The sequence below is a fragment of the Ascaphus truei genome, chromosome 7 (genome assembly GCF_040206685.1).
Source record: "Ascaphus truei isolate aAscTru1 chromosome 7, aAscTru1.hap1, whole genome shotgun sequence".
NCBI lineage: Eukaryota > Metazoa > Chordata > Amphibia > Anura > Ascaphidae > Ascaphus > Ascaphus truei.
In genome coordinates, this window is record NC_134489.1 from 59318757 (window position 1) to 59345966 (window position 27210).

The following is a 27210-nucleotide window of genomic DNA, read 5'->3' on the forward strand; positions in this document are numbered from 1 at the left end:
CAGAAATTGGGTGTCATCTTTATATGGGGCTATACAATTTATTTATAAAATGTTTTACCAGGAAGTAATACATTGAGAGTTACCTCTCGTTTTCAAGTATATCCTAGGCACAGAGTTATGATGACAGATACATATATGGTATAATGAAGCTAGGGTAGTAGTTACATGATATTATAATGGAATGTATCAATATCGGCATTTCTGCTGTCATTTTCTCACTCTAATTTATTAAACTACTCACAGATGATTCACTAAAACCGGCAGGCTGTAAAACCTGTTTTTGGAACGTAAAAGTCAGAGAGATCTCCCTTCTAAAAATGCAGGGCAGAAAGTTTGAGAAGTTCAGCTCATGAAACAACGTAACGATTTAGGCTGCGTCCACGCTGCCGCTGACCGCACTTGGCGCGCTCACTGCAATTAATATCAATTGGTACGGCCACGCTCACACTGCGCGTGTGCACTAGTGAGCGTGCACGTACGCTCTCCCAAGCTTGGGGAGACAAACAAACTTGACTTTGAAGAGCGCTCAGCAGCAGTCAATACACACAAAACACAGCCACACACACAGAAATAGCCACGATCCATGCCCCCCACTCCGCTCGCGCTTGCAAAATTCTGCAGGACAGCCTGCGCTCATGCTTGGGGAGTTGGTGACGTCACCACTCTCAAGCATGAGCGAGGTCAGCAGCAGCGTGGCCGCAGCCTTAGAATTAGTGTACAACCTGCTTACTGGGGCACTTTAGCTTGGTGACATATATTTCATTTTGGGCCTCTAATAAAAGATCCCCATTTTAAATGAAATATGAGAACTTTTGATCTGCTACGTAGGCCTGGCTTCTAACTCTTATTAACTTATTAACCAACTCCCAAACAAGTACAGTATTAGGCATCAGTTCGCAAGCGTCGGTGAATACCAAATGGTTGTTCTTTTAATGTAAAAGACAGCAAAAAAGACCTAGAAATATCTCAGGAACCAGGAGGGTCTCGGAGGTTAGGGGAACACAGATAATCATTGGATTACCCCACTCCCCCTCAAATTAAGGTATACAAAAAAAAAAAAAAAACATTGGGAGGGGATTGCTGCTTTAAAACTTTTACAAACACATGAATAAAAATGATGTTAAAAAAAGTCAGAGTGTAGTTTATTTCATGTTTATTTTTTATTTTATAAAATCATAATAACATAAAATCTTAGTAACAAACTAAAGGAGTGAAGTCCACAGGTAAGGATGAGAGTATTTTTGTTACACCGGTGAAGAGTAAACTACAGGATTATTACTGCTACTAACTAAACATTTCACACTAACAATGTTTTTTGTGTGTTAAACCATTTTTATTAAAAATGTTTACAAAAAGAGAAAATGTAATTCCGTGTTTAATGGTGCAGTTCCCCTGCATGTATTTTTAACATTTCTTCACAATGCTGTACAGTGGGGTGTTTGTTTTCACCTGATGAGACCCAAAAGTTTGAGTAGGTTCTCTAACCCAGGTTGTGAAATACAGCAGCTATACATTTGTAAGGGTCCATGTTAGAAGTAAAGAGTGACACACTGCGAGTGCTCATTTGTATGTCATTACCCAGAATCCCCGGCTGCAGTGAAAGCACCGTTTGCTAAGCGATAATGGGAACAGATAGGGTTGCAGACCTGTCTGAGATATGCAAAGGTACCACAAAGGTTTTTTTTTATTTGCTGTTTTCCGCCCTCTAATTTACCTCTGCTCATCAATTTCTTAAACTGTATATTTTATTTCTAAAGAAATGATCCCCAAATCTAAATTATTATGGTTGCTGAGTCTCTCTGACTTGGTGACGTCTGTAGACATCAGAGAACCGTATCTGGGATTAGGATAAAACATTTTTTCTGATAATATATTTTGTAGTCTGCATGGAAAACAGCTCTGGGCTGCCTGGTGGAGAGAGAGACTAAACCGCCGGAGTGGCCATTCTACTGCAGGCTTTGGGCCTTAGATTAAAATTAAATCAAAACCAGCTAGAAAAAAAAAAAAAAAAAAAAAAATCAGGTTACTATTTTTATTGCCACTTATCGTCATGCTTTACGTAGTCTGTTTTGTGTAAAGAAGCAGTGGCCAACTCCAGTCCTCAAGGGCCACCAACAGGTTAGATTTTCAGGATATCCCTGCTTCAGCACAGTCAAAGACTGAGCCACTGATTGAGCCACATGTGCTGAAGCAGGGATATCCTGAAAGATATCCAAAGTTTGGGGAGCGCAGGATGTTCACAGCGATACCATGTAAAAGATAAGAAAACACGACATAGTGTAACCAATTTCTAGAAAAGATATAGTATGGGGAGCTGTAGGTGAATTCAACTCACACTTTATCCATAATGATAGCGCATATCAGAGAGTCCACCTCTCTTTTTTCAGAGACTCTACCTCTCTAAAAAAAAATATTAGCTTGTTCTTGTATACAGTATTGCTGCTACTTTTTTACATAGTGCTTTACAGAGACATTTTGCAGGCACAGTCCCTGCCCTATGGAGCTTACAATCTATGTTGTTGGTGCCTGAGGAACAGGGAGATAAAGTGACTTGCCCAAGGTCACAAGGAGCCGACACCGTGAATTGAACCAAAATCCTGGTTTAATTGACCTGTTGGTGTCCCTTGAGGACTGCAGTTGGCCACCCCTGGTGTAAAGGTTTTAACTTTATAAAACTAGTGCAAAAAAACAGTCCATCGATTTTCAAAATGTTGGACTTTGAAACCTGTGTGGGGCTTAACAATGATCAAGCTACTGATCAGCTGCATCAAAGCTTTTGCTAACTTGGCAGAAATGGTAAAGGAAAATGGTGTTATCAAAATACTGTTAAGAGAGGAAGTTCTTTGACCACAAAAGAGAACCAGATGGGCCTGGAGGGCACTTTGAGACGTCTCGAAATCACAGAATGTATGGAAAGACGCTGTGACCTAACGCATAGACACCACCCCTAGTCAGCGGGATCGGGAGTGGACCGGGTTCGGAGCGTACGGTTGATATTGCTTCGGTCGTCTTGAGACGACATTTATATAGTCGCTCTGAAGAATCCTGTTTTTCCTGCCCTTGCCCTGCAGTAAGAAACAGAAGACAACATTTACAGCGGACAGTTGTAGTAGACATATTGGTCCTGGATCACAGAGTAATATTTTACAGGCTGCGATTAATGGACAACCATGAGTTGTTCATAGATAAAACTACCACTTGCTGGCCTGTGATGCTAGTCCTGTTCAAGGTGCGACCTGCCTAGGGACGAAAGTGATCTAAGGACAGTGAAATATTAGATGGAGTGGATTTCCATGATCAACAATGATTGGAGGTGGGGTTTATATTCTTTATCTAATGTATTTTGTTGATAAGACTGTTTGACAGTCATCAAAATTGTTAGCGTAGCCTTCTTTTTTTTATTTTTACTGTGGTCTTTTGACCTCCAGGGGCCAGCAGAGCCGGGGCCAGCTACTGCTTAAGAATTTCAAATAGAATTTAATTTGGTACCGGGGAAGAGAGCAGGGCCTCTTACCTTCCCTGGCATCTCCTCCTGTTCCTCATCTCTGCTATGTCATGACATTCTGGCGTTATGTTGTCAAGGTGACGTGTCATCAAAATCAGAAGATGCAGGATAGGAGAAGCCGGAGAGAAGGTAAGAAACACTTACAGAGACCCTGTGCTCTCCCCCAGCAATCACTTTAATTGTTGGGAAGGGTGCGGTGCCTCCATAAGCGCGGGGCTCAGTGACTCTACTTATTTATTTACAAACCAAAAACTTTGCACCCCCAAATAGGAATTTCTGGTTGCACCCCTGCCAGGCCTCCTGTAAGGATTCTGGTCGATCCGTGCTGGGTTTTGCTGCCAGTTCGTGTTTTCCAGGCTGCCTGCCCCTTCTACTCAATTTGGCCATTTTGGTTACTGGCAGCCTGCTATATAAGGCTGCACTTCCTGGTGGGAGTCGCCGAGCAAAGTTCTGTGTTTCTGCAGCTCCTGTGGGGCTTTGCTGTCCCCTTTCTGTTACCTGTTTGGATTCCTTGTTGCCGACCCCGGACCATGACCCTGACCTCTCTGCCTCCCGCCTGCCCTGACCCTTTGCCTGTTGCCTGGACTTTGCACCACTGCCGCCAGCCCTGACCCATGCTTCCATATCAACTACAAATACACTTACAGGACTCTGTCCCTGGGTTGTGGTCGGTTTATTTGCATCCCTACATCAGCCCTGCGGGTCCGCCTCCTGATTTGAGACGAGTACCATCACATTTTGCGCGGCCAAACATGGACCCCGCTGAGGTAGCGCGAGCCGTATCTCTCCAAGGGGAACTACTTGGAGATCATGAGACTCGCCAAGCAAAACAAACAGCTGTCACTCATTTCAAGCCGGCTTCAGGACATTATCACCCGGCTGGATACATTCCAGGTGGGTTCTACTCCTGCACCACCATTGCTTGCAGCATCTCCAGATCCAGTTCTGTCATCCCCTATGCCCAGGGAACCACGGATCCCAACGCCTCTTCGTTATGGAGGGAACCCTATGTCGTGCAGAGGATTTTTGAATCAGTGTTCGAACTCCATCCCTCCATGTTCTGCACCCATCGTTCCAGGGTAGCATATATCATTTCCTTGACTGATTGACAATGCCGCTGACTTTCTCCAAGCATTCAAAAGAGTTTGACGCTCCCGGTCACGGGTCCTCTGCTTCTGTTATGCTCTAACAAATCTGGCAAGGAACACGCACTGTGGGCAAGTATGCCATTGAATTCCATACACTTGCTTGCAGAGACGGGCTGGAACAATGAAGCTCTGCTGGCAGCATTTTGGCAAGGGCTCTCTGAGCATTTAAAGGATGAACTGCCCTGCCGGGACACCCCTAAAGATCTTGAGGAATTGATTGCTCTTTGTATCAGAATAGATCTCCGGATGTGAGAACGGCAGACCGAGCGAGACCGTTCTTCAAAAACTCCAATAATACGGCCTGTTCCCCACTTCAATACTCCTCTTTCAGCACCTCTCCTAGATGAGGAACCGATGTAATTAGGCGATACCAAATTACCGGAGCAGGAGAGAACTAGGAGACATAAAAGGGGGCTGTGCCTGTATAGTAGGCTCAAAGGTCATCTTGCCCGTAATTGTCCTAAATCAGGGAAACCCCAGTGCCCAGTGAAGATAGAGGAATATTCTCTGGGCATTTCTTCTATTCCTTCTCCACCCCAACCCGCACGGCTCCTCCTGCCGGTTTCGCTCTCCTGGGGACCAGCCTCCATCTTCACTCAGGCATTGTGGACTCAGGAGCCGCAGGGAATTTCATTGATCATGCATTTGCGGAACTCCACTCCATTTCTCTCTGTACTAGGGAGACACCAGTAGCGGTAGTGGCCATTGATGGAAGACCTCTGATACCTGGGACCATCAAACTCAAAACTAAGCCTGTGCTGTGTTGCTGCGGGCACTCCACAAGGAAACACTTTCATTCTATGTAATTTGCTCTCCCTCTACTCCAGTGGTCCTTGACCTTCCCTGGTGCGGCACCATAACCCCAAGATCGATTGGGCGACCAGTCAAGTGACAGCCTGGGGACAACATTGCCATGAATCTTGTCTTTCGAGGTCTTGCACCATTTCCGGGGTTCGACCACCCACTGAGACTTCTTCGTCATGCCCTCCAGTTTTTTACCAGGAGTTTGCCGATGCATTTGACAAAAAACAGGCAGAGGAGTTACCGCCACACCGATCTCACATTTGTACCATCGACCTGCTCCCAGGGGCCATCCCCTCTCGAGGCCGCATTTACCCCTTTTCCTTACACCCGTCCGTGGACCCACTTATCCGTGGATTTTGTCGTGGAATTGCCGTCCTCCAGGGGTATTAATACCATACTGGTCATAGTTGATCGCTTTACACGTCAAGCCCATTTTGTTCCCCTCAGGAAGCTACCTACAGCCTCCGAATTTTTGGAAATCTTTATTAAGGAGATATTTCGCCTCATGGAGTCCCGACGGTTATGGTCTCAGACCGCGGATCCCAATTCGTCTCAAGATACTGGAAGGCCTTCTAGTCTTGCACCTGTTCCAGCAGGGAGACTGTGATAAAATACTATCTGTGTATGAGGCTCCTTCTTACCCCATATGTGTAAGGAATCAGTTCCTGGTTTTGGCTGGAGCTCACTTTTGCAGAGTTGGTGAGCTCTCAGACAGACCTTCCCTTGGATTTGCAAGCACTATCACCTGTGATTGCAATCACTGCAGCTCTGTCTCTCTGCTCTTGCATTGGAGGAATTCCCACACATCCCTGTCTTGGGATTGGCTATCTGCCCTTCTTATACTGGGCTCTCCCTTTCCCTCATTGCTGAGCATAAACTAAGATTCACTTGGATGTAACTGTGTTTGCCACAAACACTCCTGCCTTAGCCTTGTTCCTGAGACCTGCTGCATTTCCCCAACGCAGAGGTCTGCTTCCTGGTTCCTTTACTGAAGCGCTGGATCCCCAGTGCTAGTCTTGACTTGTTCCTGTGACCTGCTGCATTCACCCCTTGCAGAGACCTTAATCATGGGCTGCTCCCGCTCCTCGCACAGAGGCCATTCCCGTGCTTCAGCTGCTTCGCACCCGCCTACCAGTTGCCGAACCCCAGCCTGGACATCGACTACTCTGACGTCTCCAACTCTGACCCCGGTTTGTCCATGGATTACCCTGCCTTCTCCAACCCTGTCCCTGCTACGATTGCTACGAACTGCGCAATCCAGAACCGGCTTCGTGGTCAAGGGTTGGTGTATTCACATCCCCACCTCAGCCCCGCGGTCCGGTCCCGGTTTGTGGCGAGCACGTCCGTTACAATATGAGACGTACTCCAGTCTCATAAGAGTTTGTTACAGTTCCTTAATAACAGATGCTGAAAAAGCATAAAAGCCCTGGAGACAATGCCGGACGCGGTTGTGCTGCCAGGGGCTTCATGCTTTTGGATTGGACCCCCTCAGTATTAATCATCTGGCGCCGGGGCAACTGCAGTCACATTTCCACAGCTTGCCTCGGTGCCAGAGACACTTAGTCTGGCCATATCTGTACTGCCCTTTACCTTCATATGTTTTTGACAGCGGATGAAAATTGTGCTTTATGCCAGGGGTGCTCAACTCCAGTCTTCAAGACCCCCCAACAGGTCAGGTTTCAGGATATCCCAGCTTCAGCACAGGTGGCTCAATCAGAGGCTCAGTTGAAGACTTAGCCTTTGATCGAGTAACCTGTGCTGAAGCAGGGACCGTGCTTTAGCTGGGTTATCCTTAAAACCTGACCTGCTGGGAGGGAGTTGAGCACCCCTGCCTTAGGCTCACAGATTCATTTTGTACCAGTGAAAAGCTGGAGCAAACCGTGAAAGTTACATTTTACAGGTCTAGTAGGAAGTATAGCTCACCCAAATGTAACAGAAAGCTGCTGTCATGAAGATGCAGTATAACACAGAAACTCCCAGGATAGACGGGAAAAGCCAGGAGAGTTCTCGAGAAATCGCACACTCTGAAAAAGAAAACAAACTTACTTAGAAAACACACAAATCTAACATCTTCTCTCTCCTTATTTCATGCTTCATGGTGCTAAAATGTGGATGTTTATGGTAGAGAGAAGAGGGAAATGTCTAAACCCCTTTCTAATCCAAATCTCTGCAACTTTGGATTTAAAAATAGCATTCTTATTTCCCTCAGGTTCGGCTTTTTGAAAAGCTAATAAATATAATCTTATGCTGGAAGTTTAAAGTAGCAATCCCTGCTACTTGTTGTGTATTCATTGTTTTACATAATTGGCACCGGAGGGACTCCCAGATATGAACCAAGATACTTACAGTTTTTTTGTGCCTGTGTTCCTCTTCCTCCTGAGCAATAAAAAATGGCCCTCAAACTGCGGGCCAACGTCATTTATTACGGTTTCCTATTGGCTATGGGTGCCATCTTTGAAAATACAGGAAGTGCAGCTAAAACGTAAGTATCTCTGGAACTAGAGGGGTCCCATGTGGTTTGGCCTCAGAGGATCCCCTGGTTCCTATTATGTTACAAAATAGAACACAATACCAATTCTGCACGGATTGCTGCTTTAAGTGTTACTTGTCTAACTGCATTCATCTAATTGCAAATGCAGTATAATACAGTAGAACAGGTTGGCCAGGTTAACCATTTCCCTGCCAGTGGTGACCCTCTTGGCATCGAAAGGGTTAAGGCCTGAGAAACACACAAGCGTTACCTTTCACATGAATGATGGTCCCATTGTCGAAGCTGCAGGTATAAGGTGGCGGGTGCATATCCTCCCTGTAGAAGTAATAAATGTCTGTATGATTCTCATTCAGATCCCACAGGTAAAAGGCGACACTGCTCTCAGTGGGAGTGACCATACAGTTAAGATCTTTGTTGGACTGGAAGGGAAGATAGGACGAGTTAAAAGATCCCACACAGACGGTCCTGGCCTTATTAAGTCCTTTGAGCAGTGACACTTGGAATTCCTTCTTCTTGTCCATAAAGTTGCTCTGAAAGCTGATGTTGACGCTCTTGTAAGCGATGAGCACAGAAGTCTTGTTGCTTTCAGTGCCGGCATCTGGAAGTGCAGAAAGACCAATCAGCCTAATCACCAATATTTCATTCCCGCTCCAGACTGGGTCATAGGACTTTGGGGATCAAGTACTGATTTAACAACTGGTGCAGAATCCAAATATTTACTCAATCCTGCCCCCTCCTCACACTCATTCCTTCCTCCCTCCCTGGCCACACACACACACACACACACACAATTCCCCCTAGTGCCCATATAATTCACCCCACAATAATTAGCATCCCCCACATTATCCACACAATCTCCCTACAAAATTGATTCTTACACTACCCCCCCAAATACATACTTACACTACCCCCCCAAATACATACTTACACTACCCCCCCAAATACATACTTACACTACCCCCCCAAATACATACTTACACTACCCCCCCAAATACATACTTACACTACCCCCCCAAATACATACTTACACTACCCCCCCAAATACATACTTACACTACCCCCCCAAATACATACTTACACTACCCCCCCAAATACATACTTACACTACCCCCCAAATACATACTTACACTACCCCCCCAAATACATACTTACACTACCCCCCAAATACATACTTACACTACCCCCCCAAATACATACTTACACTACCCCCCCAAATACATACTTACACTACCCCCCAAATACATACTTACACTACCCCCCCAAATACATACTTACACTACCCCCCAAATACATACTTACACTACCCTCCCAAATACATACTTACACTACCCCCCCAAATACATACTTACACTACCCCCCAAATACATTCTTACACTACCCCCCAAATACATACTTACACTACCCCCCCAAATACATACTTACACTACCCCCCAAATACATTCTTACACTACCCCCCAAATACATACTTACACTACCCCCCCAAATACATACTTACACTACCCCCCAAATACATACTTACACTACCCCCCCAAATACATACTTACACTACCCCCCAAATACATACTTACACTACCCCCCCAAATACATACTTACACTACCCCCCCAAATACATACTTACACTACCCCCCAAATACATTCTTACACTACCCCCCAAATACATACTTACACTACCCCCCCAAATACATACTTACACTACCCCCCAAATACATACTTACACTACCCCCCCAAATACATACTTACACTACCCCCCAAATACATTCTTACACTACCCCCCAAATACATACTTACACTACCCCCCCAAATACATACTTACACTACCCCCCCAAATACATACTTACACTACCCCCCAAATACATTCTTACACTACCCCCCCAAATACATACTTACACTACCCCCCAAATACATACTTACACTACCCCCCCAAATACATACTTACACTACCCCCCAAATACATTCTTACACTACCCCCCAAATACATACTTACACTACCCCCCCAAAAAACATACTTACACTACCCCCCAAATACATTATTACACTACCCCCCCAAATACATATTTACACTACACCCCCAAATACTTACACTATCCCCCAAAATACATACTTACACTATCCCCCCAAATACATACTTACACTACCCCCCCAAATACTTACACTACCCCCCCAAATACTTACACTATCCCCCAAAATACATACTTACACTATCCCCCCAAATACATACTTACACTACCCCCCCAAATACTTACACTATCCCCCAAAATACATACTTACACTATCCCCCAAATACATACTTACACTACCCCCCAAATACATACTTACACTACCCCCCAAATACATACTTACACTACCCCCCAAGTACATACTTACACTATCCCCCAAATACATACTTACACTATCCCCCAAAATACATACTTACACTATCCCCCCAAATACATACTTACACTACCCCCCCAAATACTTACACTATCCCCCAAAATACATACTTACACTATCCCCCAAATACATACTTACACTACCCCCCAAATACATACTTACACTACCCCCCAAATACATACTTACACTACCCCCCAAGTACATACTTACACTACCCCCCAAATACATACTTACACTATCCCCCCAAATACATACTTACACTACCCCCTAAATACATAGTTACACTACCCCCCAAATACATACTTACACTGTCCCCCCAAATACATATTTACACTGTCCCCCCCAAATACATACTTACACTAACCCCCAAATACATACTTACACTAACCCCCAAATACATACTTACACTACTCCCTCCCCCAAATACATACTTACACTACTCCCTCCCCCAAATACATACTTGCACTACTCCCCCAAATACATACTTACACTACTCCCTCCCCCAAATACATACTTACACTACTCCCCCAAATACATACTTACACTACCCCCGAAATACATTCTTACACTACCCCCGAAATACATTCTTACACTAGCCACCCCAAATATATACACTACCTCCCAAATACATACGTTCAGGTTCTGTGTCAACCTGAAAGATTGCTAGCAGTCCTGATAACTGATAATGTTTCAAACTGACATAAATCCACCAAGTAATGTTTTAGTTGTCAACAAGAAAATGCAAACAGCGCACCGAGGATCACTATTAGAAAAAAAATTATACATTTAATATAAAACAAAAAATCACGCTGGGGGCCTAACAAAGCACGCTGTTGCGAAATGCGTAGATGTCATGTGAGGCTGTCTGGCACGCGTTCCCATTGGCTAGTGTGGCGAAACCAGGAAGTGCGGCTGGCATACTTATCAGCTGTCGGAAGTGCAGTCCGGACACACCAGCACATCCCGGCAGCAGCGTCGCTCCAAACGCCCAGTTAGCACACACACACACCCCCCTCTGTGGTTGTTGTGTTTTGCACTTGCATTTAATTCCTGTTCCAATTATTTCATGTACTCGTTTTTTTCTATATGTAGATTTGCATATTTTATGTTTTGTTTATTTGATTATCTCGTTTAAGCATAAAGCTGATTGATATTATAGCATTATTGTGGATTTTGTTTACTGATCATCTGGTACTACCATATGTGGGGCATAGTGATTCTTTGTTTTTATATTAAATGTATACATTTCTTCTAATACTGATACCCGGTGCACTGTTTGCATTTTCCTGTCGCTTGTTGTCGAGACCTTCTTTGGGACTTGTTGTCGAGACCTTCTTTGGGACATCTCACGTAGGAGTGTCTGGGAGTACAGTACCTCCAGGCTGACAGCTGCAAGGGTCTCACATTTATCAACACGTATTTTCAAAGACAGCACGAGCGCGGTTCCATCGATTTTTTTCCAATGTTTTAGTTGTGTTTAATTTAATTTCAGGTTTTATAAATACCTTCACCTATAATTATGCAGTATGTACGTCATACAACAAATGATGTAATTATGTATCTCCTCAGGTACAGTAAAGGCCTTACTTTCCGTGGCAAAATAAAAAAAGCTGTGTGTGCTGTGCACGCGCATAGTAAGTGAAACTTCTTTGACTTTTGTCACAGAAATTGACTTATAACGCGCGTGCTCGGCACACGTGTCAGTCATTGTATGTGTCAGTCAGTGTGTGTATGTGTGTCAGTCAGTGAGTATGTATGTGTGTCAGTCAGAGAGTATGTATGTTTGTTTGTTTGTGTGTGTGTCGGTCACTGTGTGTATGTGTGTCGGTCACTGTGTGTATGTGTGTCAGTCAGTGTGTGTATGTGTGTCAGTCAGTTGTGCATGTGTGTCAGTCAGTGTGTGCATGTGTGTCAGTCAGTGTGTGTGTCAGTGTGTCAGTCAGTGTGTGTGTCAGTGTGTCAGTCAGTGTGTGTGTGTCAGTGTGTCAGTCAGTGTGTGTGTGTGTGTCAGTGTGTCAGTCAATGTGTGTGTGTGTCAGTCAATGTGTGTGTGTGTCAGTGTATGTCTCTCTCTGTGTTGTGTGAATGTCTCTCTGTGTCGGTCAGTGTGTGTATGTGTGTCAGTCAGTGAGTGTATGTGTGTCAGTCAGTGTGCGTGCGTATGTGTGTCAGTCAGTGTGCGTGCGTATGTGTGTCAGTCAGTGTGCGTGTGTATGTGTGTCAGTCAGTGTGCGTGCGTATGTGTGTCAGTGTGCGTGCGTGTCAGTGTGTTTGTGTATGTGTCAGTCAGTGTGTGTGTGTGTATGTGTGTCAGTCAGTGTGTGTGTGTGTGTGTGTGTGTGTGTGTGTGTGTGTGTGTGTGTGTGTGTGTGTGTGTGTGTGTGTGTGTGTGTGTGTCAGTCAGTGTATGTGTGTGAGTCAGTGTGTGTGTGTATGTGTGTGAGTCAGTGTGTGTGTGTATATGTGTGAGTGTGTGTATGTGTGTCAGTCAGTGTGTGTGTATGTGTGTCAGTCAGTGTGTGTGTGTGTGTATGTCAGTCAGTCAGTCAGTCAGTGTGTGTGTGTGTGTGTGTGTGTGTGTGTGTGTGTGTGTGTGTGTGTGTGTGTGTGTGTGTGTGTGTGTGTGTGTGTGTGTGTGTGTGTGTGTGTGTGTGTGTGTGTGTGTGTGTGTGTGTGTGTCAGCCAGTGTGTGTGTGTGTGTGTGTGTGTGTGTGTGTGTGTGTGTGTGTGTGTGTGTGTGTGTGTGTGTGTGTGTGTGTGTGTGTGTGTGTGTGTGTGTCAGCCAGTGTGTGTGTATGTGTGTGTATGTGTGTCAGTCAGTATGTGTGTATGTGTGTCAGTCAGTGTGTATGTGTGTCAGTCAGTGTGTGTATGTGTGTCAGTCAGTATGTGTGTCAGTCAGTGTGTGTGTGTGTGTGTGTGTGTGTGTGTGTGTGTGTGTGTGTGTGTGTGTGTGTGTGTGTGTGTGTGTGTGTGTGTGTGTGTGTGTGTGTGTGTGTGTGTCATTGTATGTGTCTCTCTTTCTGTGTCCTGCCCCCTCTCTCCTGACTCCCCCCCACCCTAGGTGGAGCTGCGGCTCTGTCTGAGTCTCTCCCCCCCCTCCTCCCCTTCTCCCCCCTCCTGTTCATGCGTCATTTTGTAGAGCTTGGGTACGACTAAATCATAAGCAGTGATTACCAGTCCTGGGACAGGTAATTCATCAATCGGGGTAGCGATGTATCTTAGTTAAGCAGTGGGTAGATGTCCCATGTAGATGATTCATGGTGTAAACGTACCATTAGTTTGCTCTTGGGGGCAAGGAACAATAATTAATTAAGAATTTCATAATTCTGATGTTATATTATCTTCTCAGTATTCCCTCCTTCCACCTATTGTACTGTGGAATATGTGGGCACTGCCTTATAAATAATTGATAATGAGTGTGGCATGCCAATTAGATCCAGGTTTAGATAGAATACCAAGTACTGGCAGCATAATAAGATCATGCAATTAAATACTGTGATGCACTGCACAAGGATACTTTAACTGTGTTTAATGATATCCTAATTCGAATTTTAAAGGAGTAATTATAAGGTGGGCCTATTTATAATTCTTTCAGCATTAACCAAATTCATCTGTAAACTGAAATACGGCTGTAACCCCCCTTTGGCATAACTATGGCCTTAGAGGGTTAACTAAGTGGGCCCATACAGAGTAATGGCCCTTTCATCATCACATGGCGCTTGGTGACTAGGCAGAATCAAAGCCCTACCCACTTCTGCCTAGTGATGGTGATGTCATAGCCGGATATATAGTAGGGAGTCGGTTCTAGAAGGTCAGATCCCAGGAGGAGTCACAGGCGAGGTTCCTCACTGTGAATAGGTTATATACAGATGCAGTCAGATTCATTGTCGCCCTGCCCTGTACTTGAGCCGGTGAACCGCGGACCAAGTGCGGGCTGGTGTATAATATAGATATGTCTAGTATATGGTAAGGATTCCCTTGATTGTGTTATAGTTAGGAACAGTGCCCTATTTGGATAGCATTCCCAGAAATGGTTTTACACTACTCTTGAGTCACATACAGGCAGCTTATGCCCTGAAGGGGCTTCTCAAGCCGCAGTCCCGAGGCATAGTTGGACCAGCTCCATCGGAGTGTCCATAGCTGACTCCCACCGGGAAGGCCACGAGATAGCGATCAATACCTGAGACACCCTTTCCTCTGTTGCTCGACTGCTAAAACTCTGACTCAGGCCCTCATTCTCTCCCGTCTTGATTACTGTAACCTCCTGCTGTCCGGCCTTCCTGCCTCTCACCTGTCTCCCCTACAATCTATCCTTAACGCTGCTGCCAGAATCACTCTACTCTTTCCTAGATCTGTCTCAGCATCTCCCCTCATGAAATCCCTCTCCTGGCTTCCGATCAAATCCCGCATCTCACACGCCATTCTTCTCCTCACTTTTAAAGCTTTACACTCTTCTGCCCCTCCTTACATCTCAGCCCTAATTTCTCGTTATGCACCATCCAGACTCTTGCGTTCTTCTCAAGGATGTCTTCTTTCTACCCCCTTTGTATCTAAAGCCCTCTCCCGCCTTAAACCTTTTTCATTGACTGCCCCTCACCTCTGGAATGCCCTTCCCCTCAGTACCCAACTAGCACCCTCTCTATCCACCTTTAAGACCCACCTTAAGACACACTTGCTTAAAGAAGCATATGAATAGCACTGTGGCTATTCTGAACACATGGCACATAAAGCTTGGCCCCCTGCAGATGCACTTACCAGAACTCCCTCCTACTGTCTCTGTACGTTCTCCCTACCTACCAATTAGACTGTAAGCTCCTCGGAGCAGGGACTCCTCTTCCTTAATAAAGCACTTATTCCCATGATCTGTTATTTATATTATCTGTTATTTATTGGATTACCACATGTATTACTGCTGTGAAGCGCTATGTACATTAATGGCGCTATATAAATAAAGACATACAATACAATACAATACAGGGATACTGACATCAGACAGAGTAGTACAAGACCCGGCAGGGGTCCAAAAGATATGGAGAACTACTGATGCTGCACAGCAGAGAGATCACTTAAGTAAGAGGGATTAGTCATGCCTCAGCACCTCCCTAGCGCAGCTAGGGAAGAGGATACAGACAGCAAAGACAGAGAACAGGGATGATACTGCACACAAAGTAATGCTGCTATTTGTATGACTAAAGCTCCACGCGCCCATCATTATATTACCAACACCCAGCCTGCATGAATCCAGCACCCTGACAAAGTAACCAACACTGAGCAAGCCAAGATAAGAGTCATGTGATGTAAACTCCCTAGGAGCCAGGCGGGGAGGGTTACACTGCTCTTAATGAAGTGATGTGTTGCAGGTCTCGGTGGTTAAGCTAAGAGCAGTAGATATTATATTACATCGTAAGGAAGACCCCTGTGTTCATGTGAAAGTTGTACTTCCTCTGCATTCTGGGGTCCTCCCTAACCAAACACAACCCTTTAACCTAGATTGTCTGACTTGCAAATCCTAGCTGAAGACAAACCAACATTACCAAACAGCTCAATCTGTATAGCTGTAGGAAGTCACTGCAGTAAATAAAAAACCCACAAACGGAAAAGGTAGATAGAAGATAAAAGACAGAAAGCATTTTTTTTCAACTTGCTACTTGTGGTTGAATCTAATGGGCAATTAAAATAATGTCAAGGTAGCAGCCAAAAATAATTGTAACAATGTACTGTATCATTCACACACAACTCCTCAGCACCCAAACCCACCATCCATATATACTGTACGTCTCAGTAGGAGTGCTACTGGAGTAGTGACCCCTTGTATACAAGAAAAGACAAAAAGCCCCAATGCTACATCCAATCTGACAAATTATATAGTTAAAAAATGATCTGTCTTCTCATAAGGGTAATTTAGTTACATTATTTGGTCAAACTACTTTAAGCCTTTAACAACGCCAAGGTATCCCCTTTTTACCTGTCTTAACACTACCTGCAAACAATTTATCATTGTAATCGGCTTCCTTAGAAAGATTTAATCCTCTGTAAACTGTTTTACGTATTTGTTTCTTGTGCAATATCAATATGTGTGGGACACTGGAGTCAGCGACTTATTTTTCATTGTTCGACTGATGATGGCATCATAATTACTTTGCAAACAAAACACAGAGCAACGCTAACAATTTACCTGCGACTTCGAGGGTAGACTAACAAAATTATTACCAAAACACATTGAATAAAGACGGTGTAAAATCCTTCAAAGCATTTATCATGGAAATGCTTAAACAAAAAAAATAACACATTAAAAAAAATACTTATACTGGATTACATAAATTGGCCTTCTTTTGATATCTCCAACTGAGGGACCACATAAGAAGCAAAGGCCCACATAACGACTATACAGTATTTGAGGACATGTGCCTCTTGGGGGAAGATAAGAAAGCCCTGATCTCAACAGCCAGCCCTAGATGCAGTAAAAGCGAAACTATGGAGGGTCTGTCTTATGGAAAAATTGACGGGGATACAAAATGACACAGTTCAGAAATTCTTAAAAGTATGGGAACCATGGAGAATTTATTTAGGAGTCGTAAAAACCCACAAATTAAAAAAAACAAAAGCAAACTCAGAGGGTATTCCATATTCCACGAAGGTATGATTATTAATATGTATTTACTATCGGCCAGAATGTGGAAATATATTCTAAAAGCAATGACATGTTTTCTTTTCTCCTCTCCCAGTCTTATTAGTTGATTTTTTGTATTAGTTACTTTTATACGCTGTGCTAACAGTGTTGTAGTTAATGTCTCCCCCGTTCAATGTGTTACATAGGCATGTATACAAATGTATGTAATCTAAAAGTAACACAACACCCTCTTTTCGTTCTGTATCCCATCCCCCACCGTTCTTACAGAAAATTCAAATAAAGAACAAGTTTACAAAAAAAAATACTTATACTTGTCCAATGTTATTTTTTTATTTTTATGTATCATTTGGTTCCATGTAACTTATTAAACATGCCACTGTGCTAGTTCACTTTGTTCCTATGTGGGGCTGGTCTTGCATGTCACAAATTGTTAAGGTGATTAGCCGTGGTTAGAATGCTTAGGCTAAGGCCCCGCTCCCAGAGTCAGCGCACCTGCGCTGCTGACAGGCGGTGCGCTGAGATACACAGACCGCGATCTGCGGTCTGTAGGGAGCGGGAGCCGGAGCGGGAGGTGGGCGGGAGGTGGGAGGTTTGATCGGGAGGTGGGCGGGAGGTGGGAGGTTTGATCGGGAGGTGGGCGGGAGGTGGGAGGTTTGACAGGGAGGGGGGGCGTGGCTTGAGCGGAGGGACCCGCTACTCTCCCCCCCCCTCCCTCCACGGACTCGGGCTGGAGCTGGAAGGTAAGTTTAAACACACACACGCAGGCACTCATTCATACACGCGCACACACACACACAGGCAGGCACTCACACACTCATACACACACACGCGCGCGCACACACAGGCAGGCACTCACGCACTCATACACACTCATACACACAGACAGAGGCAGGCACTCGGGCACACACACACACACAGACAGAGGCAGGCACTCGGGCACACACACACACAGACAGGCACTCACGCACTCAGACACATACACACACAGACAGGCACGCACTCAGACACACACACAGAGAAAGGCACTCACCTGCTTTCACTCCACACTCCTCCCCGCTCCCCGAAGCCTCCCCTCCTCCCGAAGCCTCCCCTCCCCATTGGCTCACAGCCACACACGTCACGCGTCAAAGCTAGAAAACACCATTCTCTGGTGTCTCCAGCGGCTGACGCGCTACAGCGTGTAGTGCTCTGTGCAGCCAGTGGGGACCGGGACCGGCTCGCGAGGATTCCCCTGCTGGTGGGGAACTCGCGACCCGCCGCCCGCGCCAACGAGCGCAGCGGGACCGAGGCCTTTGAGTAACAATCCTCACTGATGGACATTTTTGTTACTTTAAGAGATCTCTTCTGGCCCAGTCCATCTGTTTTTTTAATTTTTCAACTCTGATGCTCTGTTCAGTAAATAAGCGTTTGAAATATATGGGTTAACACGGAGCTCTCCCCAGAGTGCAGTTTTAAAGGTTACCATGGTAACCACGGTTGCCACCACTCCGGGTATGACCCGGAGACTACGGGTTTTGGCCACGTATCTCCGGGCTACGGGTTTACCTGAAAAATCGCAGACTGGTGGCTGCATCATCTCCCAGCATCTCCCCCTGCAAATCCTGTCAACATGGCTGTGTGACGTCAAATGGCACCGCGTTGCCATGACAATGGGATGCTACTTGATGTCACGCGGCATCACATTACCATGAAAACAGGGCATCGCATGACGCCTCCGCGCCATAAGGCATCCCGTTGTCATGGCAACGCATGCTATTTGACGTCTCAGAACCATATTGACTGGACCTTGCAGGGGGAGATAACGCTGCCGCCCTCGGTAAAAAAATTTTTTCAAAAAATAAATAAATTATATATATATATATATAAAATGTTATTGCAAAAAGTCTCTGGGTCAGCCTTCAATAGAGGGTGGCAACTCTGGTGGTAACTAGAAGTGAGAAATAAAGAAAATCATGATTTATAATCAGAATGTAAACACTAAAGAACAGTTTGTTTTTTTTAAACTACAAGGACATGCTAAGTGGGCAAGATACTAACATTATGTGAGTTAAATTTAAAGATGCTTCTGGGGAGGGTTGCTGCTTTAAGAGCTGGTTGACTTTGGATGTTCATAGGAGACAGAAGCAGAATTTTATATATTATATTACAGTATGTGTCTCTAAACTCTCACACACTTCTTCCTGCGGTGACTGCTCATTTGCATGTCATTACCCAGAATCCCTGGCTGCAGGGGAAGATCAATGGCAAAGGAGGGAAAAGGAGATGTACCAACATCCAGTTTTAACAATAACACGAAAACCACCAAGACTATATAAAATTAGTATCAGTGATCTATGTGTGTATTAATGGGTTAGTGTGTGTCTACTTTATGTGCATAAATGTGGTAGTGTGTGTGTATCTGTGTATGTATGTGTGAGTTTGTGCAGTGGGATTGGTTAAAGAGCTGGTATTAGGGATGAACAGTGATAAATAGCAGAGGGCACAATTACATCTATTAAAATGTGGGTGTGAAAATTAACAAAATTGGGCGACTCTTTATCTGAGTCTAGCACTATCACGTCAAGTAAAACTGTTACATTTAAAGGTCATTGAGTTTTTCTAAGAAAGCTGATTACACAGACAACTTGTTTACATTTTTATTTATTTTATCTACAGAGGTGCAATTTCACCGAGCTGGCCTAAAAAAAACAACCTTTTGCAAAGAATTCCATAAATAATCTAAATGACTGCATTTGTTTCTCTGAGAATTAATTACAAATTGCAGTTCTTCAGGGACTCTGAATAGCAGAGTGTTTGTCAATCAAGTGTTTCATTTACCATTATCCCGTCTTGCCCTTGTTAAAGAGACAATAAGGGGAAGGAGAGAGAAGGGGACTTTGCCTGCACACATGCTTGTTGAACACATCGTAATATCATATACAAGAGAGCAGCCAGAGGAAATCAACCTTCCCCCAATTCTCATCTCTCCATGTTAACAAACAATCTTTAAAAAGGATTTAGAAATACTTCTAGGTGTTAGATTTTTGGTTATAAAAAGTATCAATCACCAATAATTTGTCGCTATAACCTTTAGTCACTCTAGTGCTGCTGGACTTAAAGGACTTCTAGTGATGTGATTGCTCATGACTGTGGTCAGGCTCCGGATGGAGGAAACGGAAGTAGAGGGGGCTTTCCATTTTGTTTCGATTGGGCTGACCCATATCTTCCCTAGTAAATAAGAATGTGCCTATGACTTAACTGGTACGTTGTATGTGCTTCTGGAGTGCCAGTGCCCATGACATACCAGGTACGTCATTAGGGCACTGTAAGGTTAAACATGTCACTGGCATTAGTATATTTTGGCCCTATGTGGAATTGCCTATTTAATTCATCTGGGCCACCGGGTTTAGGAAACACTGCTTTAAGGAATACCCGTAAGTTGTGTGTACTACATTAACATTTGCATGTATTTATCCCCTGCGTCTCAGTCTTACTCCTTCTCCTCACCCACTAACCCCCCCCCCCCCAGAGCCCGCTCGCTCTCAGGACTGCAGGGTAGGAGTGTGCTCTAGCAGTGTGACCCGGCACTGAGTGAGGGTGGAGTAAATGACGGAAGGTAGGGGCGAGTGAGAGGAGAGAGGGCGGGAGGGAGTGGGTGAGGAGAAGGAGTAAGACTGAGACGCAGGGGATAAATACATGCGAGGTGGGAGGGGAGGAGAGTGAGTGAGGGAGACAGAGTGGAGAGAAATGCATGCGAGGCGGGAGGGGGGAGAGTTAGTGAGATGGATGGGAGAGAAATACATGGGTAGAGGGTGGGAAATAGAGGGGGCTCGTGAGGTGTGGAATTTTGTGATTTACCCCTGTCGAACCTAATATGTGTCAGCCAGATAGGGGTTCCCCGAGATTTTTCGAAAATACGTCAAGGGTTCCTCCAAACAAAAAAGGTTGGGAATCTCTGGGTTAAGGTCTCAACTGCTCCTATGTGCACTTTTTATTTTTATTTACAGTGCATTGATTATCGTTTTTTGTTTATATTTGTTTGTTTGGCTCGCTGTTTCTCATTTATATGAGGACATTGGCCTGCTTTGCCGACCAATCAGATGAACAATCAGTTCACAGCTGGACAAAATAGTTTTATTCCTGTTAGCAATGGGGACATGTCAACTGTGAGGGATCTTGGGAATTTAAGTTTATCTCCCTGTGTCTTCTCAAGTCATACTTGAAAGGACTGTAATTGTAAGTACGATATTCAGTACTATACGGTTGGAGTTTTTGATTTTAAGAGAGGCCTTCTTATCATGCCATTGTATTGTGGAAATTCTGGTATAGTAAACGTCAACAAGAAGAAGTATAGCAAATAAAAATATCACTTGTGGGTACATGTCTGAGACAGGTTTGCAACCCTGTCTATCCCCATTATCGCTTAGGAAACAGTGCCATCAATGTGCGTCTTCATGCAATAAAGTCCTGAACAGCCGTTTCAGGCTATATTAAAGTAGGCCCATTATCCAAACTATCCAATTATTTAATCTGGTTTGTAACTGTTACATACGCCTATAACATATACCATGTATAACACCCTGTTCATTAAATGTAACCATGTATTGTTATCATAACTCTGTGCCCAGGACTGTGCCCAGGGCTGCCAACAGGGAGGGAGAGCCGGGACAATTGTACCAGGCCCAGTGGCTGCAGGGGACCTGGCCGGCTGGCCGGTGCTGGAAGTTGAGAACTTTTTTGCCTGGCTGCCGGTCCTCTCGTTGTCGCCGGGCCCCGGTTCTACCCAGCTATGGGCCTGCCTCTCCCTCACTCTCTCTCTGTTTCTCTCTGATGCCAGTGCACATCGGGCCTCTCGGACATCAGAGCGTGCCAGAACCTTGGCAGCTTCTAGCACGCACCGGCATGAGGGCCGCTCTCTGACCTCTGCGCGCACCGGCATGAGAGAGAGGCCCAGTGAAGGAGAGTGTGGGAGACCCGCACAGCGTGGGAGAGGGGAAGTCCAACAGACGGCCTGCAGCAGCTGGGGGAGAGCTGGCGTACCAGAGGCCTGAGATCATTCCCAAGGTAAGTGTGTGTTTTTTATGTAATTTGGGGGGGTGGGGGGAGGTTGGTATGTAATGTTGTTTTTTTTTAATGTATTTGGAGGGTGAGGGGGAGTTGTATGTATTTGAGGGGTGTTTTTTTTTAAATGTAATTGTGGAGTGGAGGGAATTTGTATGTAATTGTAGGGGGGGTTATGTAATTGTGGGGGAGGGTTTTTTGTATGTAATTGGGGGGTAGTGGGGATATTTTATGTAATTGAGGGATGGGGAGGGATTTTGTATGTAATTGGGGGAGGGGGGATGAGTGTAAGGGAGAATTGAAGAAGAGGGGGGCAATTGATGGGGGGGAGAGTGAGGAGAGAGTGGTTGTAAGAGAGGGAGTGAGGAAGGGAGAGGTGAGGGAGGGTTAGAGTGTGTGAGGAAAAGAGGGGGTAAAAGATAGACGCCAGGAGAGAAATACATGGGAAGAGGAGGGGAAATAGATGGGGGGCGCAAAGTGTCAAATGGGGGGCTGGCAAGACTGCCAAAATGGGGGGGGGGGGGGGCTCTAGTCAAAACTCTAGTCCTGGGCCCCGGGAAATCTATCTCAGGCTCTGCCTAGGACATACTTGAAAACGACACGTAAGTCTCAATGTATTACTTCCTGGTAAAAGATTTTTAGAAATAAATAAAACAAGACATAGATACACATGTTGGTGGTTACTCGGATTGTGTATGGGGTGGAGTCACTGGGTTTTCAGGTTTTCAGGATTTTCAGGTATATATGCATTCACATGTTCGTAGCACTGTATACACATCCCCTTGAAAAAGACCTCTCTGTAGGGTTGAAACGTCGGTTATCTGTGATGCTGTTTTAGCTAATATAACCTTTTGTCATCTTCCTACTGTGTGCTGTCTCTACTTTATCAGTCCTCGGATGGTAACGTATATTCTTTCTATTTATTTTTAAGGAACAAGCACCAGACCTTATTATTATCTTTACTAGGAGTGCTGATTCTTGCCTTTTTGTATATATATATTAGGATATATGCAGGTTTGCACACTCACAATGGTACACACAGACCCACATATGCCCCATATATACCTATATACAGCTAATATTGTAGGTGTGGGTTTTTATGCTTATGGATGCTGCACACCTGCCAGAGTAACCACTGCTTTTTTATTTACAAACACAGTCCCACCTTCTTTTTACTGAAACATTGATTTAGATCATTTTAGAAAGTGTTTACCTGGTCCTACTTTTACAGCATAATTACTGTCTAAATATTTCTGAAATGCAGTAAAAAAAAAGCTTTAATAAATGTAGATCTATTTTTTAAAAAAATAGTAATAAATCAGGCACAGAACCATTACTTTTTTTAGACACTGGTCACTGGTTTTACTTATCTGCGTCCTGATAAAAATGTATATGTTTTGCTTTTCTCCGGGTCCACGGAATTCAAGCATATCAACTACTTATATTTATCTGTTTGACTAAAAATCACTTCATAATTACTATATTAACAACGGAGAAAATACTTAATCTCTAGTTTTGGGGGTTTACAAACAGCCCTTCCACAAAAAGACATGAGATTTAATATGGTAAAAAATAAAAAATTAAATTAAATAAACTTAAAAGCTTTTGTTTACCGTAGAAAAGTTAAAAGTTTCAAAATACTTATATTTGTTCAATCTTTCAAATGAAAGGTGTTCATTATCTCCATTGAACCTCTTTAACATGCCATTGCCTTCAGGTTTCTTTCATCCTAGGTGGGACTGCCCACTTTATAAGGGGGGCTGAGTGACAGGAGGAGCATACAGGAGAATCAGAAAGTGAGAGAGACAAGGGAGGACTTCTATGAGTGACAAGAAGAGAAAGAAGAATTTTACTGCATCAATCACCCACATAATATATCCCACTAAGTCAAACATCCTTATTCTTTGAAATTTGATATTTTGGGTCCCAATCCCTCAAATTTTAGGATTAAATTGGCAAAACAATTGCTTCTGGGGGTGCCTAGCCTGTGTAAAAGTTTGGGGACCCTTGCCTCAAAGACCAACTTCAAATAATACAAGTACTGTACACACACGTATATTTGCATGCAATTTTTTACAACGTAATACCGCTGTGAAAAGACTGTAACTGCGCTATTAAAAAATAAAGCATATTATTACAAAGATTTGCATATTGCTTATTATTTATGCATTGGATAAGCCTAGTGAACAAGGCACTACATCCAATAGACCGTCATATATGCCAAACACTGCTAACTACACATTGCCTTTTGTGTCTGATCATCCAGATTGTTTTGTGTGTAATTATTCAGGGCAACGCGTGTGTCTTGTTGTTACATGTATTTCTTTAAATTACCCATGAAGTACATTATATTAACAATATATTAGTATCTCTTTGAGACATTTAATAATATAACAGTAAGTAGTCAACACAGACATGCCAGATTTCACCAATAGTTTTTTAATGCATCTAAGGCAGCCAAGTTACCTTAGGATCCAAAATAGCTAACGCAGCTTCGAGAGGGGCCTGCATCCCATTGCAATGCAAAGTCTTGTAATGGGCCGCTCAAGCGCAGGGAGGGTGCAGTAGTTTCACAGCACATATTAAATACATCATGATATATTTTTTTTATATTGATTTTTTTGACTCACTCCAATAGTGGCAGGTCAAATAGCAATTACAGTGGTATATTAATAATAATAATTAAAAAAAAAAAACAGTTGGTATCAAATTCAAATCAATCACTCGGGGAAAATTAGGATTCTCAAGATAAGTTAGCCTAAAAATAAAACATTGTTATAGTTACTATTTTATATGTATTAAATAAATGTATGTACTTAAAACTAGACACACTCTTTTGCTGGCACGGAAATGGTTTTGATATTTGACAATTTTCATAGAATATAAAATAACATAAAAATAATATCATTATTAATAATGATCTTTTATATCCCCACATGCTTTTTGTTAGCTAATGCAGAACTGTAATGGAATTCTCCCACATCTGGAATGATGTGAGAATAGATAACCCTTTAAATATCCCTATACACAGAGATGTCAACCTCCTAAGACCCCAATAACTTAGATCTGGAGGTTCTAGACCAGGAGTGGCCAACTCCAGTCCTCAAGGGCCTTCAACAGGTCAGATTTTAAGGATATCCCGCTTTAGCACAGGTGGCCCAATCAAAAGCTCAGTCAATGACTGAGCCACCTGTGCTGAAGCAGGGATATCCTTAAAACTTGACCTGTTTGTGGCCCTTGAGCACTGGAGTTAGCTACCCCTGTTCTAGACTGTAAACATACCATGTTAATGGACAAGTGCTAACTCCATTGTAGTCAATGGGACTTCTGGTGCTAATAATCAGTGAGACTGACTGCAAGTCAGCAAGGCTCATAGAAAACCAGTGAAAGTTGACTTGTCTGTCAACTGTATTGTAGCACTACTGTGACTGAACCTCAGCTGAAGAATGGGGTCAAAAATGCAGCAACTCCTTCTGCATTAGCATTAGCACTGCATCCAAACAGTGATAACCGCAAAAGTCTTTGCCTATGAAGGGGACACATATACTTTTACATAACGCTGTCACGTGGTCCCTGACTGAATAAAAACCGCTGGCCAGTGCTGGATCAGACTGACTGAGATTAACTGTTTTAAAAATTAGAAACGTAACTTTCTTGTCTTTAGAATAGGGGGCTAGGAAGCATAGAACGTGACAGCGGGCAAGGACTACTTTGCCAACCTGATTACTCCTACTTGCTGTGAAGCCTCAGATGACCTTACATGTTACCTTTACTATCCTATATTTAGGATACTCTTGAGCCTATCCCAAGCACTAGTGAATCCCAGACTGGCTGAATCTGTCCTAAGATAACCTCCATATTAAAAGATCATTTAAACATATTTACACAACTATATCTGGTATCTACAGTTATTAATTTAGAGTTAAAGTAGTAGCTTAGCACGCGGCCTTTGAAGTGGGTGAGCGTACAGTAATTTATTTCCCAGTGTATGCTCTTCTTCTGTGACCTTGGGCAAACCCCTTTATCTCACTGTGCTTCAGCCACCAACATTAGATTGTAAGCTTTTCGGGGCAGGGACTCCATTGTTCCTGCAAAATTATATGTACAGCACTGCAAATATTATCAGTGCTATATAAGAAAAAAAACTATAATTATTATTATATTCAGCTCTAAGGATTGTAAGATCCATGAGGAAGGTCCTCTACAGTAATTGTATCAATATATGTAAGGTACTTCTAGATTAGATGTTCAACAGAAAGAGAATATAGAAATGTGTTTCATTCACTTCCAGGGATAAACAGTTAGTTATACAATATATTGCTGATAAGGGATTTCAGTTCACCCTCACTGCTTGTGAGAGCCAGTTACTGTACAGTAGACATGAATGTCCAAGAGTTAAAGAACTCTAGCAATGTGCAAATTGCCCTGGGAAATGGTGCCTTTTAGGTTGTATATAGTTTAAATGGACTTACCTTTGCATTGAGCCAGTGAGATGAAGCCTAAAGACAGGAACATCCACAGAATCATGGTGACGCTAAGCTTTGAAACTTGGCTCCATACACCTGAGAAAAGTGAAAAAGGTAACAAAAACGGTTGAATGTAGACTTTGACGTGGCCCATACACATCAACTCTGTATAGCAGACGATGAGTTAAGGACTTTAGTCTTCGCGCCAATTAAACTTGCTTCAGACGTGTCTTCAAAAGACCCCTCTAGAGTGTTGTTTGCAAACTGTCTTCCTCATTCTTTCCTTCACCCCTCCGCCTCTGTCTATCTTGCTCCAACTGACACATACAAGAGGTTCTCATTCAGCGCTGCCACATACTAGGCAGGAAACTAGCTTGATGACTTAAGTCTTTCTATCAGAAGGTTTTTGTCAAAACAACATAGGTTGTGAAATAAGTTAGGGGGGGAAAGTTTATTTCTCATTTGTCTTTTTTATTTTATTTTACCCATAGAGAGAAATTGATGAGGATTTTTTTATATCACAGAAAAACGAAATGATGGGGGGGAAAATACTACACTAGATGTAGGTGTAGGACTCTACAAGAGAAAAGAAGCATTAACAAATATAATCAGCTAAGCTTAGCAATAGGTATATATCATAGATTTAGAACAAATAGATACAGTACTAACATGTAGGAAATGAACGCATATCTATATAGTTTGATGAGGTACTAACATAAGAAATAGATCAAATTAATTAGAATTATATTATA

The 27210-nt window shown here is 43.6% G+C and overlaps 1 protein-coding gene across 1 annotated transcript; it reads right to left on the reverse strand.

Moving 5' to 3' along the window:
* Nucleotides 1-1213: 1213 nt before the first annotated feature.
* On the reverse strand, nucleotides 1214-26821 carry CD28 (CD28 molecule). The gene is made up of 4 exons (XM_075608552.1): nucleotides 26465-26821; nucleotides 8199-8546; nucleotides 7381-7481; nucleotides 1214-3065 (listed from the first exon to the last, which is right to left on the reverse strand). The coding sequence occupies exons 1-4, from the start codon at nucleotides 26616-26618 to the stop codon at nucleotides 2952-2954; spliced, it is 717 nt and encodes a 238-aa protein (XP_075464667.1). The 5' UTR covers nucleotides 26619-26821; the 3' UTR covers nucleotides 1214-2951.
* Between the last annotated feature and the right edge of the window lie 389 nt (nucleotides 26822-27210).